General features: G+C 44.5%; 1 protein-coding gene across 2 annotated transcripts; it reads left to right on the plus strand.

Annotated features, from left to right (window-relative positions):
* Positions 1-337: 337 nt before the first annotated feature.
* LRP11 (LDL receptor related protein 11) lies at positions 338-22,584 on the plus strand. Of its 2 annotated transcripts, none has more exons than XM_054162709.1 (7): positions 338-1,041; positions 7,577-7,740; positions 11,344-11,485; positions 13,941-14,066; positions 14,787-14,999; positions 20,799-20,900; positions 21,175-22,584. In XM_054162709.1, exons 1-7 carry the CDS (start codon positions 516-518, stop codon positions 21,327-21,329), a joined length of 1,428 nt encoding a protein of 475 aa, XP_054018684.1. In that variant the 5' UTR covers positions 338-515; the 3' UTR covers positions 21,330-22,584. The 2 variants fall into 2 exon arrangements, with proteins under 2 accessions (XP_054018684.1, XP_054018685.1); XM_054162710.1 differs by having other exon boundaries at positions 7,580-7,740.
* The last annotated feature ends 1,706 nt before the right edge of the window (positions 22,585-24,290 follow it).

Consider the following 24,290-nt stretch of genomic DNA (forward strand, 5'->3'; position numbering starts at 1 on the left):
CCGTTATTTGTATGAGTTACCGCGCTGCACGCAGCGCCTTACGAACGTGTACGCCCGGGGGCTGGCGCCGAGTGGGAAGTGACGTTCACGGAAGCTGCCCTGCGCTTTGCCGCGGGAGCCACGTGCATTTACAGGACGCTTTTAGAGAAACCCGCTTCTTTGAGGCGCTGAGGAGGCAGAGCGAACCGCACCGCCGGCGCGGGGACGGGAGGGAGCGAACCGCGCTGCGCACCTACCGGTCCCTGAGCTCTTCGCGCCAGCACCCGCAGAGACCCCGGCAGCGCCAAGGCCAGGGCAGGGCCGAGAGGGGCGGGGCGAAGGGCGGGGCTGGGGGCGGGTCGGCCGCGCCCGGCGGAGCTGTCCAGGGCCCTGGGTGCTGAGCGGCACCGCGCCGGCTCGTGCAGCCGGGCGGGGCCGGCGCCTCCCCGCGCCGCGCTCGCGGGTGCCGGCGGGGGGAGTCGCTCCCGCCACAGCCGCTCCCCGCCTGCGCGCCGCTGCCGCCGCCGCCTGGGGCCATGGCGGCGCTGGTTCTGGTGCTGTTGGCGACGCTGGGCGGGCGGGCCGTGCTGCCGGGCGGGCGGTGCGCAGCGCCTCTGGCCGACCTGCGCTCTCAGATCTCGGGCGTGGAGTCGCTGCTGGAGGAGTTTCGCCGGCAGCTGCAGCAGGAGGAGCCGGGACCGCCGGCGGTGGCGGCAACGGAAGGCGCCTGGGAGCGCTGCGGTGGTAGCAGCAGCTTCTCCGCCAGGCCTGACTCTATCATCCGCACCAAGGACTCCATCGCGGCAGGTGCCACCTTCCTGCGGGCCCCCGCCGCTGTGGCGGGCTGGCGGCAGTGCCTGGACGCCTGCTGCGCCGAGCCGAGCTGCACGCTGGCCGTGGTGCAGGGGCCTGGCCGGCAGCGGGGAGCGGCTGAGCTGGGTTGCTATCTCTTCAACTGTACGCATCGCGGCCGTCCCGTCTGCCGCTTCGCCCCGCATCGCGGATACAGCACATACAGCCTCCGGCCTGCCGGTCTCTCCCCGCCGCCCGCCGCGCTGCCGGGTAAGGGCCGCCGAGGGCAATGGGGCGCGAGGCCCGGCCCAAGATGGCTTCGAACGGGGAGGGCGGCGCCGGCTGGGGCCTCTTCGGGCCCGGGGAGCGGCGACCTCACGGCGGGAGGGAAATGGCGGCATCCGGGCCTCGGCTCGGTGTCGGACAGCCCAGCGAGTCTGCTGCCCGCGGCTCCGTCATCTGCCGCCCGCGCCGCAGGGAACAGTCCGTGCGACTTCCCCAGCTCCGGGAACGGGCGGAAGGGTCCCAAGGCATTGCCCGCCGAGGGGGAGGACGAGGATCAGCGGGCAGCGCTGTGCCTTTTGGAGGACCCCTTAAGGCGAGAGAGGGGGCGCAGCCATGCACGAGGGTGCGAGAGATACGCGGGGTGTCGGAGCTCGGGAATACCCGTCCCTCACACTCTGCTTATGCAGAACCCTTGGAAGTGACTGTATCAGGCGGCCGGTGGCTGGGAGCCGGCCTGTGAGATGAGCATGTTTCACCAGCCCCACACCAGCCAGGTCCGGGCTGCGCGGATCGGGTGCCTCAGGTGACTTGGGGGTGCTGGGCACCGAGAGAGGTGTGCACCGCTGGCACCAGCTATGCCAGAACTTGGTGCAGTAGCTTCAGAGCAAGCACAGAGCCTTCTGCTTGGGTATGCTGTCCAAATGTTAGCACCTAGGTGGGTTTCTCGTTCACTTAATTTAGATTTTTTCCTGATTAATAACTTCAGAGTTAGACTGAAGAAGATGAGGATATCTCACAAGCAGGCCAGAGGCAGCACAGACACCCATAGGGCTGGAGCACCTCCCCTATGAGGACAGACTGAAGAAGTTGGGGCTGTTCAGTCTGGAGAAGAGAAGGCTCCGAGGTGACCTAATTGTGGCCTTCCAGGATCTGAAGGGGGCCTACAAGAAGGCTGGGGAGGGACTTCTCAGGATATCAGGTAGTGATAGGACTAGGGGGAATGGAATGAAGCTGGAGGTGGGGAGATTCAGGCTGGAGGTGAGGAGGAAGTTCTTCACCATGAGAGTGGTGAAGCTCTGGAATGGGTTGTCCAGGGAGGTGGTTGGGGTGCCATCCCTGGAGGTGTTTAAGACCAGGCTAGATGAGGCTCTGGCCAGCCTGATCTAGTGTGGGGTGTCCCTGCCCATGGCAAGGGGGTTGGAACTAGATGATCCATGTGGTCCCTTCCAACCCTGACTGATACTATGATACCCTATACAGCTGCTTCTGTAGTCTGGGGCACATCAAAAGCGGCAGTTTGTTCAACCCTGAAAACATATTTAAGAACAACAGAATCCAGAACAAGCAGCTGTAGATAAAAACAAGTCTGGATTCCTAAAGTTGGAGTCTGTTTCCTGGTATCTGATCCGAAGAACTTCATCACTTCCTGTTGCTAAATAGTTGCTCCTTAATTAGTTTTGTCTTACTTGCATTATCTTCTGTTGACAGCACTTGCCTAAATGTCATCTTCTTCATCTTCAATGATTATGTCTCAGCTGATGTAAATTAGTCTCTGCATGCAATAAGAAGAAAACTTATCGGTGGTATGAATGAAAACTGCCTAGATGGTGTCCGTTATTACTGCTGCCTTCGCAGGGGTGACCTCAGGCTTGAGGTCTGTCCAATCCTGGCCATTTTGTGAGAATGCCCAAGAAGGCCAATGGCATCCTGGCCTGCATTAGGAGTAGTGTGGCCAGCAGGAGCAGGGAAGTCATTGTGTCCCTGTACTCTGCATTGGTTAGGCCACACCTTGCATACTGTGTCCAGTTCTGGGCCCCTCAGTTTAGGAAGGACATTGAGACACTTGAACGTGTCCAGAGAAGGGCAACAAGGCTGGGGAGAGGCCTTGAGCACAAGCCCTATGAGGAGAGGCTGAGGGAGCTGGGATTGTTTAGCCTGGAGAAGAGGAGGCTCAGGGGTGACCTCATTGCTCTCTACCTGAAAGGTGGTTGTAACCAGGAAGGGGTTGGTCTCATCTCCCAGGCAACCAGCACCAGAACAAGGGGACACAGTCTCAAGCTGCGCCAGGGGAAGTTTAGTCTCGAGGTGAGGAGAAAGTTCTTCACTGAGCGAGTCATTCGTCATTGGAATGTGCTGCCCAGGGAGGTGGTGGAGTCACCGTCCCTGGAAGTGTTCAAGAGGGGATTGGATGTGGCACTTGGTGCCATGGTCTAGTCATGAGGTCTGTGGTGACAGGTTGGACTCGATGATCTTTGAGGTCTCTTCCAACCTTAGTTATACTGTGATACTGTGGAATCCTTTGGGAATAAGAGCAGAGGCTCAATTTGTAGAGGAATTACAATGCTTACACATTTTTTTGCAAAGTGCATGGGCAGGTAAAACTATAGGGAGGAACTTAGGTCATTAAAGATGAGGGAAGCTTAAGGTACCAGAAAACCCCAAGGTATGATTTTGCCATTTTCAGCAGGGAAACTGTTAGTTCCACAGTATTATTTATGTAGCCACTTTAGGGTGGTTGTGTTTTATAACTGTATGCACTTGTAAGATGAAAGCTTAATACTAGATTTTACATCAAAGTCACAATTAGACTTCTTTGAAAATCTTTGAAAATATTTTCAAATGCCCTTCTTTATTTTCATTGCCTTAATTCCATTAAAACCTGGCCCTAAGGCAGAGTGCAATTATGGCACCATATAAATAATGCTGTTGTTCAAATGATACTCTGCTTATTAGAGATCTTGAATTTCTTGATTTCCTTGAGTTCTTGAATTCTGGAATCCTTGAATGTCTTCCCTTTAGGGCAGCCTTTGTGGCTATCAGCACTGAACTTGCAAGGTGAATTCAATTCCTAACCTACAAATTACGCTGCGTCCTGTTGGGTTAACTTAAGGGTCCACCTTGTGAATGATGGTATAGGAAACAAGAGATTATGACTTCTTAATGCAATTACACTGGAGCTGAAGCAGAGCCGTGGAGGAGAATGAAATTTTATTCAAACATCTGCCTGCCATGACATTGACCATGAGAGATGAAATTAAGATTGAATTATTTTGCTGTCTGATGTTAGGCTAGCACTGCATTCTTGAGTTACATTGGGAAATTAATCTGGGCAACAGTGCATCATCACAGGATGATGCAGGTGCATCTCTTTTCCCTTCTGTCACCTGACAATTGAAGTTAAGAAATTCAGGAAAGAGCTTCTCATGTCAAGATTTGCTTTCACAAGGGGATTACATTTTACCTGTTTATTTCCTTTTTTTTTTTCAGTTGAGTCTTCCACTGTTTTATTTTTGGTAATCTAAAACCAAATTTATCCGTACACATAGTGCCCTCATAATTCCAAAATAGTTCTGAGCATAAGTATACAGTGATCCCTAGGGTATTGTAGTGCCATTTATGTTAAAGATCTTCAGTAAACCAAAACTGATGGCCTGTTTAATTCTGGGATCAATTAATGACAGGTACGTATTTCTCAGATCAAGTCTATCTCAGTATACTTCCACAACAGTCATCAGTGGGGTGGATTTTTGAGATGGACCATTTCAGTGTAAATCACAGAATTGTTCCAACCTTCCTGCCATGGGCAGGGACATCCTCCACTGGATTAGGTTTCCCAGAGCTACATCCAGCCTGGCCTTAAAAACACCCAGGGATGGGGCTTCTGCCACCTCCCTGGGCAACCTGTTTCAGTGTCTCATCACCCTCATGGTGAAGAACTTCTTCCTGATGTCTAACCTAAATCTCCCCTCCTCTAGCTTGGATCCATTCCCTCTAGTCCTATCACTACCCAACAATCTAGAAGGTCCCTCACCAGCTTTCTTGTAGGCCCCCTTCAGATATTGGAAGGCCACAATAAGGTCTCCTGGGAGCCTTCTCCAAATTGAACAACCCCAACTCTGTCAGCCTCTCTCCAAGTCCTTCGTTTTACACCAACTTTGTGCTGTTTCAGCTGTGCATTTACTTTGCCCTTCCAGGCAGTTTGTGTGGTGTTAACAATGAAACTCCATGTGTCTGTACTGAAAGAAGAGGTGATTGGTTTTGCCTTTGTTGGTCAAATTTTTAAATTATTGATGTAGAAAGAAAGAGAACCTGCATGCCTCACCAGAAATGTCTGACTTTCCTTCTGTGCTAGTTACTAGTGGTGAGCACTGGGAGGATTCCACGTTGAGGTAAACCAATATCAAAGACATTCAGGAGTTGGCCATGGAATAACCTTTGATAACAAAGCCTTCATTCAGACAACTAGCTGGCAACTTTGTTATTGGCAGGCCAGGTCTCTATAATGGATGGAGGAAGCAGAATAAATTACACTTGTTGTAGTCCTCCTTGCTCCCCCCAAAGAAATGTTACAGCCTTTGTTCTATGAAGTGGCCAGCTGCAGCTTCTCAGAGCATTGATTTGGTATGTCAGTGTAATACTGATTATTTACATTCACCTGAAATAAAAGTTAGAAGCTTAAAGATTCTGAACCTGATATTTCTGCTAACCTGTGGCTACTCCTATGAGCAGTGATTGTGGGTAGCTCCTGAGTATGCCTCCTTGGCTTTTTTATGCTGACTTCTTAGACGTCACTCTCCTGGTCCAAGGGGAGCTGAGTGTATTTGTAGACCACTTATAATGAGGTGCCATTGGGTGACAAATGAAAGCACAAACCCTGTTGCTGTACAACAATGTGATTCTGGAAATGCAGAGAGCAGAGAATCTCAGAAGTCCTCCCAGAAGTCCTTTATTGCTGCGTTGTAGAACCCCCAGCATTACAGAGTCTCAGAGTCCCACTTACAGAAGTCCTGGAAGCCCTTAACAGATGCAACAGTTAACAGAAGTCCCAAGCTTATCCCTAGCAGCATCCCTACACCAAAGCCCTAGCCAGAAGAAGGCACAAACTAACAGAAGCAGAAGTCCCTAGCAGCCCTAAACCCCCCAAGCCATTCCTAACCCAGGTCCCTAACCCCCAATAACTATTGCTCAGAATGGCTGGTTTTATAGTCTGTCATAAGTCCCTTAACCAGTAAAACCCAACCACATATATAAGCTAAAATATTTTCCCAATAAAAGGTGCCAGCTTCCAACTGAGCTGGTCTGGCAATTTTACGTTGGGGGAACTTTCAACCCACCACAGGCAAGTCACAGAAATTCATGCCAGCTCTTTGCTAACTCTTATATTCCAAATAAAAATTGCCCTGGCACCATAACGATGGTGTTCCTTAACAATGAGCATTTTGCTTCTAAATGTTGCTTTTTAAACTTAAGCTGGTTTTGAGAACGGAGTGTGTACAAATTAGGCAAAGCATCCTGTGCCAGCTGGATGAGCAGGAGTTGTTTCACACTTTCTATTATTAGACCCTGTTATTTGTATGTTTTCCTAACTTAAGACATTTCCTTTGAAATTTTCTATGCCTTACCTGCTACTGAGAGAAACAAGAAATAAAAAAGTTTGCTGTTCAGTCAGTGGTAAAAAAAATTGTTCTGCTCTGATGAGCTCTGTGCCTTGGAGCAAGTTCTTGAAACTGGAGAGGAGCATGTGCAAGGGAGAATCCCTACACTGGTGGGGTAGAGCTTTTTCTTTGCTTCTGCAGCTCTGCCCACACTGAGTGAAGTTACAGCCCTGTGTTCAGCAGATGCTTTTCTGAGCTTAGCATCAATATTTTTTATAAGATACCCTTTCCAAAGGTTGAAGAGCAGAAAGCACCCTGGCAGTTCAGGGTACCAGGACCATCCCATGCCCAGAGAGGGAACGAAACAATCAGGGAAATGCAGAAAGATGCAATTCTGTGGCTAAAATAGTCAAATGCTGACTTGTGGATCTAGATTTTATCCCTCTTTTTTTACCCTACACTGCCTGAAAGTTGCAGAGCAAATGACTTAAACAGGCCATGTCACTTGATGTGTTAGTCGCTTGGGCTCTTTTAGTCTAACCTGAAAAACCTGTGGGCAAAAGTACTTAGTACTCACAATTTGAGTCATTAGGAATTGTGCTTTGAATATAGCAAAATGCTAAAAATCCTAAAGAGTCTGAAAATCAAGTTTTGAATGTCTTAAATTAGCCACTTAAAATCAGCAGTCATTTCTGATTATTTTTAATCACTGCTTCACCAAGATGCCAGCTTATGTGAAATAAATCTTTCTCTCTTATAGTGTCATAATGATGTATCATGCAAAGGGGCTAAAAGCCTACCAAGTTACACAAAGTGCTCTGGAAGGTGTGCAGGAACTGCCATCTGAATGTGCATGCAATTCATATTTAAATCCATTTTCTTTAGTTCAGATTAAAAAGCTACACTGATGCTAACAATCCTGTTTGTCCTGTTACTGAAATGTATGTGCACAGCGAGAGCTTTCCTATGCTGTGTGATTCCAATGTTATTTCCTGAAGACATCGCTGAATGTGGAAGAGTTAAGTGAAATTTAAGCAGATACTGCTTTGCTTAGCAAAATGTATGCTGATTAACGTGTCCTATCTTCCAGGAAGCTGCACAGAGGTGAATCAATACCTTCAACATGGAAAAAAAGAAGTTTTCTATAAAAAAAATCACTCAGCTTTCCCTGATAAATAACTGGGCTTCTCTTTTTTCTGTTGAAGAAGAAGAAAATGACAAGCCTCCGCAGTGCAAGGCAGGACAAGATATTGTGCTGCAGTCCCCTGTCGACTGGGTGCTTTTGGATGGCCGAGAAAGTTCAGATGACCATGGAATTGTGCAGTACGAGTGGACGCTGCTGCAAGGTGACTCATCGGTTGATATGAAGGTACACGTGCAGTCTTGCACAGGGCCAGCTTCTTGCAGATTGTCCTGTAGAGATAAAAAAATGGAATGTATTCAAATGGGTATGGCTAACAGGCACCAAAATTAGGATGGCTGTACAACTTCAGCATTTACTTCGCAGAAACATAGAGCAGCCCAGGCTGGAAGGCACTTCGGTCCAACTTCTTGTGGGTTAAGGGGCCTAGGTGAGGTTATCTTAACTGTCCAGTGGTGGGGGCTATACTGTGCCCCTGGGGAGTTTGTTCCAGTGATTATTTCTGGTGATTTCTGTATTTCATCTCTGTCCAGGATGGCATGAGACAGCCATCAGCTAACAAGTAGATGCTATTTGTATTTCAGCTGTATTTCAGCTCTGTTCTCTTTTGCCATGATTATGGTTGCTGACTTGGGGTTTGACTTCTGTGATGCATGTTAGAGATACATCAGTAATTCTGTTACTAAGAATAGTAAGTATTTTTACCAATAGTCTTCTGTAAATGCTTATGGACAAACTGCAAAGAAATGTACAATGTAGACCTTCTTTTAATTACATGCCTACAATTTCTGCTGCAATTTGGTTTCAACTTAACCATCAAGAGGGAGATTCTTCTTCCTGCCATGCTTCGTAAAATGCTCTAGGAGCAGCCACAAAGGAAAGAAAGAATATCTCAAACCCATAGAGTCTACTCACAGTCTGTTCACAGCCCACAATATTTAGAGCATGCTGGGAGCTCCATGTAGAGCAGGAGTATCTAACAGGGAGAAAGTGTGGATCTAGACCTCACTGTTGCTGAGATGCTGCAAATAGATAGGAAGAGTTTAAACAGAACAACATCAGCAATGGCAACAGCCCAGAACACCTAAGAGGTCCTTTGTGCAAGTGTATGTGACAGTTGCTGCTTATGTCTCTTCAGATTAGCAATATCAAAGGCAAAATTCTAATAGCAGCGAAGTTACTCAAGGTGTGTAATGGTGGAATAAACCAGATTCACCTAACACAGACCCAGCTAAATGTTTTGAAACCTAAAATTGTTATCCATGGAAAAACACAAGGTTGCAACTGGCTATTCACTTAGTCTTCTATAGGATAGTATAGGTGGTAGCTGAATGTCACAGTTAGGAAACATATTGCTGGATCAATCCAAAGAAGAAAGTAACTGCTCTGGGGATCATTAACTCCAGCTCAACCAAACTCAGTACACATACTCCTCACAGAAAACACAGCAGCCTATTCAAAAATATTAATTAAGCATTAAGCAAGCCAGTGCTGAGTGGTTTTGAAAGGTCTGTGATTCTGACTTCTACTGAAAGTTCCACATCTTTGGAAGAGTGGCTAGAGTCAGACAGTTCTGAGTGACTTGAAGCTATATTGTGATTTGAAACTCATTATTTTATTGGCTTGAAAATTAAAAGGTCAAAATGTTGAAACAAATAAACAGCATAATACATAGAGAAGACTTGAACAAATCCTTAAGAATAATTGCTAGATATCATCTGGATAAAGTGGACATTTCATTAGCAGCAGTTGCTGGATCTGACCTTTGCCACCATTATTTTCCTTTAATAGCAATTAAATAGTCTTTAAATTAATCCATGATGTAATAATACATCTGGAATAAGAGAAAAAGCAGAGGAAAATGTTAAAGTTGATGTTTTCACTGTAATTCAGAGTCACTCAAAATCATACATACATTTACACTTGCAAAATTCTCATTCATCTTTATATTTGTCTTTGATAATGAAAACAAACCTGACACAGGTTCATGCTTAAATAAATATTTTCCTATTGTGCTCAAATGAGCAGGGAGTCCACCTGCAGATAAGTACTGTGAGGATTATCCATACTGATTTAATTTTTAGAGTTGAACCAGTAATTGTGATGTATTTTTTTTTATACAGTCTGCAGTTGCTGTCTTTAGTGCTTTGGTTGCTGTCCTGAAGTTACTGGATTTCATGCCTTTTATTTTTAGAAAAGGATAATGTGAACCCATAGCTACAAGGGAGAATGGGACTGTGTTTAAATAAGATAAAAGGCAGCTGTTACATTTCACTGAGGTATCAAAGAATAAACAGAAGGCAGAAGAGGGGCAAGGACTGCTGTAAAGAGATCTTACTGTATTATAGAAAGAAGCCAGTGGAGATTTTTTTTTCTTCTGTTGTAACTGATTATTGCTTCTTAGATAGTTTTCTTCACAGATTGCTACAACCTTGCTGTAGCTGTGGAAATTTACTGTCTAGTTTGAGCCAAGTGGTAAGAAAGTAGGTACAATCAGGCATTCTTCAGGGCAGGATGGAGCTAAAAAAGAAAGGACAGAGGTCACCAGGAGAAGTGGCAGCATACTCAGATGTCAGTAGCATTTCTGTGGCTCTGCACTGAGAAGGGAGTTGGACTCTGAGGCTCATGAGTTTAAAATACCATGTTTGCTCTCTCAGCAGGAGGTGCTTTTCAAAGTATATTTATTTCTGTAATACATTAAGGAATAAAATTCTAAGGGCTTGTGTTCTCTGTCAGGAGGTAATCAACAGCATGATCAGATAACTGTGTGTATTCACATAAATAGAAAAGCAAAGAAACGTCAGTTAGAAAAGTCACTTACCAGAAGAGAAAAATGCCTTTATCAATGCATCCTGCTATAAAGTTTGGGGCTAGGACTTTATTACCATATTTAGCAAAAATTCCTGTTCTCTTTGTGGCATGAAAAGCAACTTTAAATAAGCAAACCGAAGATCTGTATTGAGTTTTGATTTTAATGCTGAAGATAATCACACAGGATTTTAACGTACCATTCAATTACTTCTAAAAACATGTGCTCCATTTGTGGAAATGCACTACCTGTCCTATAAACCTGCAGCTCTTTTCTGTAGTTACTGCAGGATGTGTTACTGAACTCGGAGGCAGCTGGAGTCACTTGTGACTGGTAATTGTTACAAGGTTAAAAATAGTTCACATATTTACAAATATTACACTTATTTTATACAAACTTCTAAGTAGCTGAGGAAATTACTGTGACAAGAATGACATCATTATGAATGTGGAACATTGAAATACTGTGAGTACAACACACCACTGCAGCCTTCAGACAGCAACTCCCCTCCACTTTGGTTCATATCAAGCAACAACTCTTAAGCAATTGAATTTTGCACAGTGACTAACTGACCATTTTGGTACCTGTTGTATCATAGAATAAGTGAATGGAGCAAAACTGGAAGTGGGTAGATTGAGATTGGGTGATAGGAAGAAGGTTTTCACCATGAGGGTGGTGAGACACTGGAACAGGTTGCCCAGGGAGGTGGTGGAAGCCCCAGCCCCCAACCCACAAAGATCAAAAGGGAATAGTGGGGGTCCACACCCCTGGAGGGGTTTCTACACCACGTAGATATGATGCTGAGGGATGTGGTTTAGTAGTGACCTGGCAGTGCTGGGTTAATGTCTGGGCTTGATCTTAAAGGTCTCTTCCAACCAAAGCAGTTCTATGATTCTGTGTTAATACACATGCCTGAGTGGGCTGGCTAGACTTAAGAGAAAAGCATTGTGCAGAAACAAGCTCCCTGTTTGTTGACATACCTGGTTACCAATGTGGGGTTTTTTCTGTGTTTTTTTAATTAGGTACCACAGCCAGGAACACTGAAACTGTCTCACATTCAAGAAGGCAGGTATATTTTCCAGCTGACTGTGACAGACACTGCAGGTCAGCGAAGCTCTGACAACATCTCTGTGACCATTCTGCCCATGGTTCACTCTGCAGTAGGTGAGAAAATGACTGGAGCTGTTGCCTGTGTGACACCCAGGGTATGGTATTCAGAGCAAGTGCCGGGATGGAGGTAGAAATCTTGTTCTCTTCTTGTAGTGTTTTATTTTGCCCTAGTTCTTGAAATGATATTTCTTTCAGCTGTTGCTGCTTCAAAGTGAGGAAGCAATCAAGCATCATTTGTTAGAGCAGTAGTACTTTCAAGCATTTAAACATACATCCTTGTATTGCTATTAAGCACACAAAGGTGAAAGAATAAAATACAGCCACATGCATTAGGCACATCACAGCAGATTGTTGTACAGTCAGATGGCACATGCAACATGACAGAGGGTGTGCTGTAGGGAAGACTCAGTTAATAGTGTGTGTGAGGCACAGATAAATAATAATGCTGACCTGCATCCTTAGTATAAAATATGGGATAGCTTCTTGTTTTCAGGTGTTTAAGCTTTTCTGTGTAATGGTTGTTAGAGAAACCTCATGTTACTGGGGAAGCTGAGACTGGAATTGACTCATCACTTTTAAACTTTGAGCTTAAGGAACATGTAAAAAGCATAAAAGGTAGAAAGTTACATTTCAGTGTCTGTCAGTTTTGTACTCTTTACTGTATCAACGTCTCACTACATAGTAATTAGCAAGTTACTAAAGTGAAAGTCAGATAGCATTGTCACTGTGTTTAGCTGAACCAGTACTAATTTTGCTCTTGCCAGTGCAGTATCCTGTGTGAGATGATAGTCTCTGTGCCAGTAAAGTATGAAAAAGCCACAGTTATGAGTCTGCTTAGTAATGCCTGTATTCCAGTAAGAGATGATAGAAATATATTCATTAATACTTAATTCCAGTCGAGCAGCCAGGGAGGTTTGCTGTTTTCTCTGTTTGCTGCTGTGGGTATCCTTGGCATCTTTTGCATGGAGCACACAGAGGATTTGCTGCCTTTTAAAATTTTTCTAATTCCCCAAGCACCCTTGCAATTCAAGTGCTGCTGCTGTAGTTAAAGGACCACCCAGTGCCTGGATGTGTGCAGGATCTGTGCTGTTGTTAGTGTTGAAGTACAGGAGATGTGTTCTCTAAGTATGATTTTAGAGGTTTTAAACAGGCACCTGTGTTTCTGCCATACTTCTCATAGCATTGCACAGCTTTTTGGTGCACAGCAGGACACTAACCAAGGACCATGACTTCCTTATGCATCGATTTGCTGTTACAGCATTGACCAAACAGTGAATGTGATACTGCTTTGCAAAGCAATGAATGAATCACACTGCTGTTGGAGAGGCAAAGGCACAGGTGGAAACACTGGTGTCTAGGTTTAGCCCCTTTTTGGGGCTAAACCATAGCAGTTACTCTATAACCTGAGGACCCTTCCCTGGCAGAGAAGGGAAACTGGGAAAATCTGATTGGTTTCAACCAGATGGGTTTCAACCCCCAGGTTGAAATGAAAACACTTAATGAAACATCCTAATACCAATGCCAACACAAAGTACACAAAATTATACTCAGACCAGCAAATGCACAGTGGTCAGAACAAACAAGAAAGCAACTCTCAGGAGAAGCCAGAGCCCAAGCAGGAGACCTCCCCCTCCTCATCAAATTTCTCCTTTATACTGAGTGTGATGTTTATGGTATGGGACACACCTGTGGGCCAACTCGGGTCAGCTCCTCTGGGTGACTCAAAACTGCTAACAGCCTGCAGACCAGGGTTGGCCTAGGGTTCTGTCCTAGCAAAACCAAGACACAAGTGAGAATGGGTTTTAGGAAAGCTTTGAGTATGCAAAATTAAATGTGCAGGGATGTTCTCCATTTAAAGCAAGCAGCAATCAGTTCTTTCTGGTGAAGGTTATTTGTGAGACCTTGTACTTTGTCCTGTTCTGTTACATGCTGTATTGAAGTCAACAGATTGTGGATGTAAATAATTGATGAGCATTCTCTTAGCATTTTCATTAGGTTACAGAAAACATGCCATAAATGATCTCATATAGTCCATATGTGTGCATGTAAAATAACATTGTCAGAAATACAGAATTCCTAGGTAGCAGGACTTACGTGTTGGAGAGATGCAGTTACAGCACAGAGGCTTAACTTAGTTATTTTCAGGAGTGTCCTGGGTCTTTTAAGCCAGGGAAGTTCTGTCAGCTTAGTCCAGCAGAGTTTAAAGTGCTGTAGGGGTGCTGCACAAGATTTAAGGTGCAACAGCCTCCAGGCTGAGTATTCCTGTCATCAAGAGGTTGAAAGAATAATGATGAGGGTGCCAGGAACAGCTATTAGTTAAATTAGCTTCTGTGTCAGTAAAGCATCATACACCTGAGCCTGGCCGTTCTTCAGCTTTCTGCCTTGGTCATGGTCCTTCTTGACATAGCTTAGGTCTGCTCTTTCCTTGGTGCTTCAGATTTTAGTCAGCAGCTTAGTATGTACTGCTTGGATTTCTCTTTTTGGTAATTTGTGAATTGTTTCTCAACAGCCTGTGTCGGGGTCTGCTCTCGCTACCAGTTCATCTGCGATGATGGCTGCTGCATTGACATCACGTTTGCTTGTGATGGCGTGAGGCAGTGTCCTGATGGATCAGATGAAACTTTCTGCCAGAACTGTAAGAGCACTGGGCCACAGTGTAGATTGCAAAAGGGAACTGATGCCCCTTCCGTGGCCTCTCTCCCTGTGAGCAAGCAGCTCACAGGGCTCCCACCATAGAGCCTTGCATTGGAAATGTCACATGGGAAGGTTTAATGTCCGCATACAGCAGATGCTCAAAATCCCTTCAAAGCATATCAAAACTGTCAGAGGTCTCCAAGTGACAGATTTTAAGAGTTCTCAGCATTTAAGAGATAATTTCTTCACTTGCTTGATGATTCTGGAAACAAGGACCCTGGTCTTGGTCTGAAAGGGTGTCTCAGAGGTACACTTCAAAGTGCAGTTACCCACCTTGCAAGAATCTTAAATGCTGGAAATGTGAGCACATGGGGGAGCCAGTTGACTCACCATCACTCTGTTCCTTTCATTAGTCATCTTCTACATGTGCCCATGCTCAGCTAAGTAAACAAAAATCATTCAGAGGGTGAATTGGCCTGATGGCTAACCACTCTTTCATTGGTATTTCAGTTGCTGGATTTCACTGTAGAGTTTATGAGTGTACTCTTGGTTAACAGCCGATGGTGGGCAATTGGTAACTTGTCATGTATTTGGAACTCCTATGTCATCATATGCCTGAGCCTGTAGTCTGACTCAAGGCCCACATCAGAGGGTCTTTCATCAGAACACTCCCATTCCCTTCACTTCTGTACAAAAATGATTTTTGTTTCTGTTAACACAGTCAGCCCAGGTCGGAAGACAGTGACACATGCAGCTCCTGGCAGTACCCAGCAAAGGACAGTAGGACTGACTGAAGACAGAGATGAAAACTCCTCTGCAGAAAACACCCTGAAAGCCACTGCCAGGAATCAGCCACTTCTCTCAGTGGATGAAGACATGTCTAACCAATCGTTTTCTCAGGGACCAAAGAAACAAATCACTGGTTTTGTGCCAGGTAAGGACTGAAACAAATCAGTTTCAATAAGTCATTCTGTTCAAAGAGAGAAAATGTCTTGCACCTGAAGTTTATTTAAATTGTCTTTTGATTCCTGGCTAGGAGTAAAAATTTGCAAATGTAAACAAAAGAAGCATGTAATGATTAAGTTACAAGTAAGAATTGCTTTCTAATTGTCAAGTCTGGTTCCTATCAGGTGCAGAAGGAAAGTTAAAATTTAGGAATGCTGGGAAAAACATACGGGAACAAGATGTCAGCTGGATACAAATTCTGCCACAGGTTCAGCTGCATTAGCTGATAATACAAGACTCTAAATCTGTAGGGGAGTACCTTCAGGAGAACATAACAAAGTACTCTTCAGCTTGAGTGAGAATAACTCATTACTTTTTTTTTCCTTCCTGAAGTAGTATCTTTATTATGGGCACTTTTTTCAGAGGTGTGTCTCCAGAGCAGGAGAAATCTTTCATCACTATAGAGAATACTCACTCTTTGGTAACACCCAGCCCCAGGACTGCAGTAGTATTGTCCACAGTGGGTGCAAGTCTGTTGTGATTCAGTGTGTAGTAGTGTCACATGCAGAGTTCACAACCCTTGCCTTGGTATAGCTCCAGATGCTGCAATGAAATGTCTTTTAAGCTTCCTGCTAGTGAGTTAAAATTATCTGAAATAGTAACTGAATGAAGGCAAACCTGCACAAGACCTTTCACTTTTACTTCTTCATGGTTCAGGCTGATTCTTGCTCTTCAAGACACAGCTCTTTATAAACAGCTGTGCTGGGTTAACATAGCCAACTCTCACTTCCTCTCTATGCACAGAAGGGAGGGAAGGTAGCACGAAGAAACCCCTCTGGGTTGAGATAAAGAGAGTTTAATGAGATGGTAAGATGCACAATTTGCAGAAAAGCACAGCAAAATGCAGAAGCAGCAGCAGAAGCCAGTGACCTCCTCCAGCCCCAGCCCACAGCCTGCCCAGCAGGAGAAAACTACCCCAAACCCAGAAACCAGAAGCAGCAACCAGAACAGGAAGCCTCTCGTGTTGCAGTCTGAACTGCAAGCCCTGTGAGGCTTTGCTCCAGCCAGCACTTTGAGATTGGCATGACAGCAGCATAGTATTGAATATCAGCAACAGATTCAACTCCACACATGACAGCAGGTTTATTTTCTTGTTACAACAGAGCAGTGCCGAGTGCCCTCTGCTGCCGGCTCTTGTAAAGGTACTGCCCTGGCTGGCACTTGGATGTTTCTTCAGATGCTTGTACTTAATCTGTAGGTAGCACAAAGGGAATGAAAACATTCTTCAAGAATTTGACTATCTCACTGAATGTGTAGTAACTGATAGCAAAATTCTCTCTTGAATGTTTCTCTCTTTTCTGGCAGCATAGATGGTTTTGGTGCTCTGTATTAGAATGGCTTAAAATTCTGCAGTCTGCTCTAAACACTTCTCATTTGCAAAGTCCTGATTGGCATCTGACATGGGGCTACCCAAACTAAGTATCGAATTGCCAAAGGGCATTGCAGGGTCCAGTGGAAAGTCAGCTGCTAAGTAGGACTTAAAAAACATCAGGCTCTCGAGTCCAGAAGTAAAACCAAAATTGAGGTCACCAACATCAGCAGCTTGTAATCAGAGCCTGTAATGGGAAGTACGTGGCACTTGTACAGTGATGTTCTGAGCTTACCCATTTTAGTGGCTTGTGCCATCTTTGCTCTCACAGCAGTCTTTTACACAGCAACAAAGCAGAAATACCATTGTAAAACCACAAATGTGTGATGAGGCTTCAGTGATCAGTGTACTACCAGAAGGTGTTGCAATCTTTTTAAATAGGCAGTACTGCCAGCTGACCACATCTGGTTTCAGTTCTTGTGGGTTTATTCAGTTAAGTTAAAAGTACTTAAATGAAGAAGAGCAAACAACTCAGTGTGTTTTTAAATTGCTAGGTGTGTTTTTGAGGAGAGGTAAGCAGCAGTGGACAGAAATCAGGCCAGCAGCCTCAGTTAAGCAGCTTCACTGGCAGAAATCCTGCTGGTGCCAAAGCAGAACCCATGCCTCCAAGTCACACTGTAAAGGTCTTTGTTGGACCAAAACAGTAACATTGCTTGATGGCCTAAGAGTTGACTTAGCAAGCACTCAGGCTTTTGGGGTACTATTATAAATACATTTCCAAAATAAGCTTTAATGATTTTGACATCAGCTTGATGAAAAGCTGTCTAATTAAGATACATTTTAAGGGCTACGGCCTTACAGCGATAGCACAGGTTCCAGCTCTTTGCTTCTGAGCACTCCATTCAGGGCTACATTTGTCTTGTTTCTTAGCTGGCATTTGCAGATCATCAGGGAAATAGAAGCAAGGAAGCAAAATTTGAGGGTTTTAGATACAATGATTGCAAGGCAGAGTAAGAGGTGTAAATACTGAGGGTAATTTAACCACCAGAGACAGCATATGGCACATTTTAGGTGGCTACTAGAGGTGATGCTTGATACAGAAGCCTTCATCTGACTTTTAAAGAACAGAAGTTATTCCCAAGGAATTGTAGGACTAGGGAGTTGCTTTGGGGTTTTTTTGGTTGTTGTTGGGTTGGGGTTTTTTTTGCATTTGTTTTTATTAAAGTGCAAATAAAGACAGGGCCCTCCTGCTTCTCACCTCCCCATAAAGCAGCTTTCATCTCTTAAGAATCCAATAAAGATGTCCAGTAAAGTGACTTCCTTGTCAAGGACCACCATACTTGCCTCTTCTCCATTTCAAAAGGAACTGGGTTAAGCTGTAATGTTTGGGCTGTAGGATAGTTCCTTACAGCAGGAACATGAGCTTTCTACCTATGAAGGTAATACCAGGGGAAATTTGTCCCAGAATCCATTTCCTCCTAATAGCTTCTCTGTGCCCTATTTTCCTTAACATGATTTCATTAGGCCAGTAGCTTCTCATGTTTGGCTCTGACTTTGTACAAGCTTTTAAAGAATTTACACTTAAGTATGAAAACCTGAAAATATGCAGGCCCAAGGTAAAGACTGTTTAAAGCTTCTACCTGACCTAGAAGGGGATCTATTCACAGTAAAGAGGAAGAAAAAAAGACAAACCAAAACCAAACCCAAAGGTCAGTGATTGTTGACAGTAGGTGAATCTTGTCCTGCACTACTGCTTTTGTGGTAGGTTTTCTCTACAGCAGAGTGACTCCATGGGAACACAAAGTCCAACTTAGAGATAACCTTCTCAGGCACTCAGGGCATGGAATCTTCAGTAACAGTCTTAGGGTTTTACTTTTGCCCAAACATTTTCTTCCGTAGTTGGGAGCAGATGCAGGAAGAGGCATTTGATTCTCACTTTGCAGACATGCCTCCACAGTGAAGTAATGCAGACCACATTTCCTCCAAAGTGCCAGTACAGCATTTCTGCATGGCTGCCTCTGTGAAGTGCCCCAGTGTCCTTTTCCAGGGGAGCTCTCAAGCCCAGCTGCATATTCTGGCACTGCTGCACTTGTAAGCAAATATTACAGACAGAGTTGCAGCAAGCACACTGGAGTGAGGAGTGGGTTGGTTTCTAAGCAGCAATAGCCAGTCTAACAAACGCGGTCCTGCAGATGGGTTGAGTTCACAAGCAGCCTGAAGATTTGAACTCCCCAGCATAGCCAACTCAAGTGTATAAATCACCATAACAGCTTTGCATTCCCCGGGCACAGTCTTTGCCTCTTGAGGCTGCCCATGCCAGCTGTTGTGCAGTCCTGTTCAGGGCTGGGATTACAATGTTTGACTGAGCGCCCAAGCCTTAGTGATGTTTTTGCTGTGAAGGCATCAACAGCAGTAGCCATAACCTACATCTCTAATTTAGGATAGCTGGAAAAGGGCTATAAATTGCAATTTCCTAGGAACAGACTAGAGAATGAAGAGAAAGTTAAAACAAAACAAACCCCACGTAACATGCTTTACGTGAGGCTCCCGAAACCGGTTTAGGGAAATCTATTTTCTAGTTGATAAGATGTTGAGCAGTATTGACTCTGATAGTCCCTTCAGTCCCATAAGAACAGCCAGAAGTCTTCACAAAACCCTGCAATCCTTTATTGATAGGATTCTGTTAGTCTACCCTTTAAAATTTACCCACTAAACTTCTTCCCATAGTCAGATAAATGTGCCAATGTCTTTACAAGGAGTCACTTTATACTTGAATGGGAAATACATTCATAAAACAGGCAGTGAGATGTAGCCTTGTCATACAGGCTGAAGCAGCTCTAAACCAGCCATTGTCTCTTGAGCATTTCCAAAATAAAAACAAAATTTAATCTCACTTAGGGATGACAGAAGCAGAAAACAACTGCCAGGTTTGGTTTCATTTACATTCAGGGTACTTTGCACAGCTGTGATATTATAGAGGTACCTTTAAAGCCAGGACAGTTTACACTGAGGATTTCCTTAAGTCCCTTTTACATACATAATAGTTGGACTTGATGATCTCTGAGGTCTTTTCCAACCTTACTGATTGTATGATTCTGTGATTCTATGACACCAGAACAACTTCAGAGCCCAAATGAGAAGCCAAGAGCTGCAGTTTGTTTCTAAGGCATTTCCTAACAGGTGAAGTTAGTGTTTGTGCATCTCTGGCCAGAATGTCAGAGCAATAAAGCCAGAGCGTGGCAAGCTGTGTTGTGCCTTAGAGTGGGAACATCAGCTCAAACTTCTTGCCAGTATCAGTGAAACAATTTAAGATTTAATTAAAAGTGGTGTATTTGCTGCTACCACTCACAGAGACAGACAGCTCTTTGGAGCTGTTGGTGAGCGTTGTACAGGGCAGGTGTTCCAAGGTAATTGACTTAAACACTGCCTTAACACCCATTACTATATGTAATTCCAATTACAATGTTTCATTCTTATTTTGGAGGTCTTTTACCATAGTGTGTTTCCACTAGCATTGTAATAGTTCCGACAGCTGGCAGCAGAGGTATCACAGCACAGTCAAAGTGCCCTTCATATTAATCACTAAAAATACAACTACAGTCATTACATTTACAGATGTAGGTGTATTTCTGATTCTTGTGAGGCTGTGTTGGTGGATTAGGCTGTCACTGTTGCATCAAGCATCCCCATAGCTATTTGTGTAGGACTTCAGTGGGAGGGCAGGAGGAGGGAGTCCCAGCTGAGTTACTTTTTGCTCCTGTGAAACAGAACTGCAGCCGCCTGCACTTCCAAGATGAACATTTCTTGGCAGCAAGCTAGGTGTTGTCTTTTCTTGAGCAGTTGCAGTACTTCACTGTACCTTCTGCGCTACAGAAAACTGAAGTGACTCCAAGCTGTCCTCTTTGAAATGTTTTCTCCCCATATTTTTATGTTTTCCAAATATGTGAGTTCTGCATGTTTGTGTCAGGTAACAGGCAAAACTGCCGTAGTGTGTGCAGCCAGCTTACGTTTCCTGCTTTACAGGTTCCAAGTGCGGATAAACAACAGAATGTGAAATGGCCTCATTTTCACCTCTAGGCCAGCTGCTGTAGTAATGGTTTAGCTCAAATTGATCTATGTCCCATTATCAAAGTCTGTAAAGCAGAATTCCTATCCCTCTTTTTTTCAATGGACAATTACTTGCTTGGGTTTGGTTAAGATGCATCGTGGTTCATGGTGCAAAGTTAAATTTTGTTTCAGCTTTAGTTTCACAGTATTCCAAAACTTCCAAGTGACAGCATAAGAGACAGGAGTTCTTAAACAGCTCAGCATTTTTCCTCAATTTAAGTATTTTCATGTTACTAAATTCTAGTGTCCTGTGGTAAGACTCTCCAAGTCACTGAATTCCAATACTCATTTACTTTGCTTGACTTTCTGCAGATAACAGTTCCTCAGGGAAAAGAACCGATGATAAAAATGGGGATGGCATAATTGTGCCAAAGAGAAATCAGCTTGGAGGTGGTCATCCAGTCCCAGAAACAGGTAAGACCAACCATATGAAGTCATTTTGAATTACCATAGTCTTTCATTCAGGTGCTATAGATCCAGCTACTATAGTCACGTACTAATGTTCTTCCCTATTCTGAATGGTTCCTAACTTTCATGGTTAGACAGTTCAGTTCTTCAGCCTGAGATGCTCCAAATATCAGCACCTAAGTGACAGATCAGATGGTTTTTTTAAAGAAAAATTACAGGTTTTCTCTACTGCTTTCTCACTGTATTAAATAAAGCATAATTTCTCTTAACCTCATTGTAGGTGCTGTGTTACCCTTAGCCTTAGGCTTGGCCATCACTGCTTTACTGCTGCTTATGGTTGCCTGCAGACTGCGTTTAGTGAGACAGAAGCTTAAAAAAGCTCGACCCATTACATCTGAAGAGTCTGATTACCTCATCAATGGGATGTATCTCTAACAATTGGATTTATGTCACTTGTTTTCTTCTCTTCTGTGTCCATGAACCTCTGCTTCCATAAAAGGACCAAAACCTTTAGTTAAATTTCAAGTGTAGAAGCAGCCTACAAGATGAGGAGCAGGTTCTTCCCCTTTAGTGAATAAAATAAAAAAGTGGGTAGATGCCCATGCTCAGAAAACAGGAAATGTTCAGGCTCCAGAAAGTAGCACCAGGTGGCTGTGCTGCAGAAGACACAGCAAGGTGGGGACACCCCAAACTGGATGCAGGGTGCCTTTGCCCTGGATGCAGCAGTCATGGTGCTAGCCATGACAGAGCATGCCCCAGGGCCAGGGCACCACAACAGCCAAGGCCCAGCAGCCCCAGCTGTGCTGGCCAAGGTATGGTGGGGAGCCTGTGCCACCCTGCTCTTCTCAGTGCTGCCAGCTGAGTGCTGTGTTCTGGGGATGGAGGTGCTCCAGAGCAAAACGTTACTGCACCATCCAGCAGAGACAGATTTGTGTACTTTCCACCTGATGCCCTGAGAGTATTTTCATTAAGGAATTTGTCTTGCTTTGTTCATTAAAAGCAACTGCTATCTAAGCACCAGCTTTTGTAACGGAATTTGAGATTCAAGGAACAAAGCATCCTTTCTTTTCATTTGCAGTTTAAACCCTTGTGCAGCAAACAGTCATGCTTACTAAATGCCAAAATGAAAACAATCCAAGTCCTCAGCAGATGAGATTGGACTTAGCAGTGCTCAACAGCAGTCACATGTGATCCCAGAGCTATGTGTCTCCCCAGAGCTCAGGGTTTGTTCAGCCTTTTCCTTCCCTTGCTTGACACCCTCTGCGGTGTGAGAGCGGCACACAGCAGCTTTTACCTGAGACGCCAGAGTGTAGGATTCCTCATGGTTATCCCATAGCTCCCTGCAAAGCTCAAAAGCTTCAGTAACCTGCCCTCACTCCAGTAAAATTCTCATAGAATTAGAGCAAGCAATTGCTATGTGCGAGTGAACTTCATCTGTGTTAAGTCAAATGTGTACAGTGCGTGTTCTGTATACACACCTCCCCTGCTGTCGATCTTGTTTGGCCATCCGACAATGTCACATCCCTCGCCGGTCCCAATAAAACGAGAGGCAAATGAGGCACGCGTCTTTTGTATGTCGTCTTTTGTACCGCAGTAACTTCCAGTCGGCCAGAGTATTGCCATGCTATACAGATAGTTCGAGTTGCTGGGTCTTGATTACTTTATGTAACATAGCTCCAATAAAGCTATTTTATTCTTACTTTTCTTGCATTGCCTTTATTTTCAGCTACCAGCTACATTTTGTGCATAGTGGGAAAGCGGACAGAAGTACTTTTCTCCTGTCTGGGAAATAGCCTTAAAAGAAGCTGGAATGTGTATGGTGGGGGAGGCTGTTGAGATACCTTGTTGAAGGAAGGGTGGAAAGAGCAGAGTGTCTACCTGCCCAAATACAATCTTCTAGGAAAGGTGCACCGCCCCTCTGGTTGGGGTATTATTTTGCATCACTGAAAATTTGTCACTTTGCTTTGTTTGGGGGTTTAATTAAGCACCTAATTCTCCTTCACCACCTTACCACAGCAGCAGGAAATGTAAATCTTCTCTCACTGTGCTCATAGTGCTATTACTGAAACCCACTATTACTCCAGAATTTTGGTTCTCCATCAGAAAAACAAAAGGTTTGGTTTTGTTCTCCTGCAGGACAACAGCAAGATCCCACATGAAGCACAAGCCAGCCAGTACAATCAGCAGCAAGAAGCTGCTCAGCATTCCAGTTGCTTTACCTGAGAGCAGGCTTTGTTGCTGAGCTGTCCTGAGTGGAATCAAGCTTCATGCATTTCACACAGGACAGCCAAGAATAAACAAACACTTCAAAACACAGCTGGAGCGAGAGCAGCAGACAGTAGTAGCACAGCTGCCTGTCTATTGCTATGTTACAGTTGCCACAGTCCTGCCAGGGACTCTTCTAGGAGGGTACACTGTGACAGTTGATGCTGCTGTTACAGACCACCAGCCTGAGGCCTTTTACTTCTTGGGTAATTGCAAACTCCACACCTCACCCAGAAGCCTGGACATCATCAGCTACATGAAGAGGAAGACAAAGGTAGCAAAATGATAGATTTACTTGGCAGCTTCCACAGTTAATGCACATTGGTCTTGATAACAAGTGTTTTCATTTAATAGCTTTCATGCTGTTTGACTTCACCCTGAGCTACTGAGCCAGAGCACATTTGAGCACTATCAGAAAAAGCTGTTCCCAGATGCTGCCTTATATGGACAACCACTTCTGTAGCCCCTTCCCAGCCATCTCCAAGCTTGGGACTCTCTGATCATAAAGAAGCACTCTGAGGAGGCACTGCTTCTACCCCATCTTCATGGTGCATTGCTAACTGCTCTCATGGCTTCTCAAGCAAACTTCAGGAGCTAGGGATTTTCACACAATGTTTATAGCACAGCAGAAGTCAGATATTCTGTGTGAAAACCATCACTACTTGAGGTCTGTCAGATGTTTTTCCTGTCCTAAACACTGACACACTTCTGTAGACATCTAGGAATATACTTAGTCCACCTACTTTTACTACCAGTGTTCTAGACAGATAAGCAGAGAATATTGATTAGTCTGAAAGCATAAAGCATATACTATGTGTAAAAGGAGAGGTCATTAAAATTTGCCAGTGTATTTTAATGTTGAACAAGATCCATATTCCAGTTAGATTGCCCTTTATATTTTCAGTTGTTTTGCCCTTCAGACTGACTTACATACACTTAAGGGTAGAAATTACTTCAGTGTAGGAGGCGATATGTACCTGAGTTTTAGCCACAATTACCAGTCAGATTTTTCTGGAACATGGGTTGCTTGCTGCCCACTTCTGCAAGGAATCTCAGACTGAAGATCCCTGCTGTAGACTTTCCATAGCACTGCAGGATTATAGCAGGAGCAGTTCCAAAAGCACATTTGCA

This window comes from Dryobates pubescens, chromosome 6 (assembly GCF_014839835.1).
Source record: "Dryobates pubescens isolate bDryPub1 chromosome 6, bDryPub1.pri, whole genome shotgun sequence".
In the NCBI taxonomy this organism is placed as follows: Eukaryota; Metazoa; Chordata; class Aves; order Piciformes; family Picidae; genus Dryobates; species Dryobates pubescens.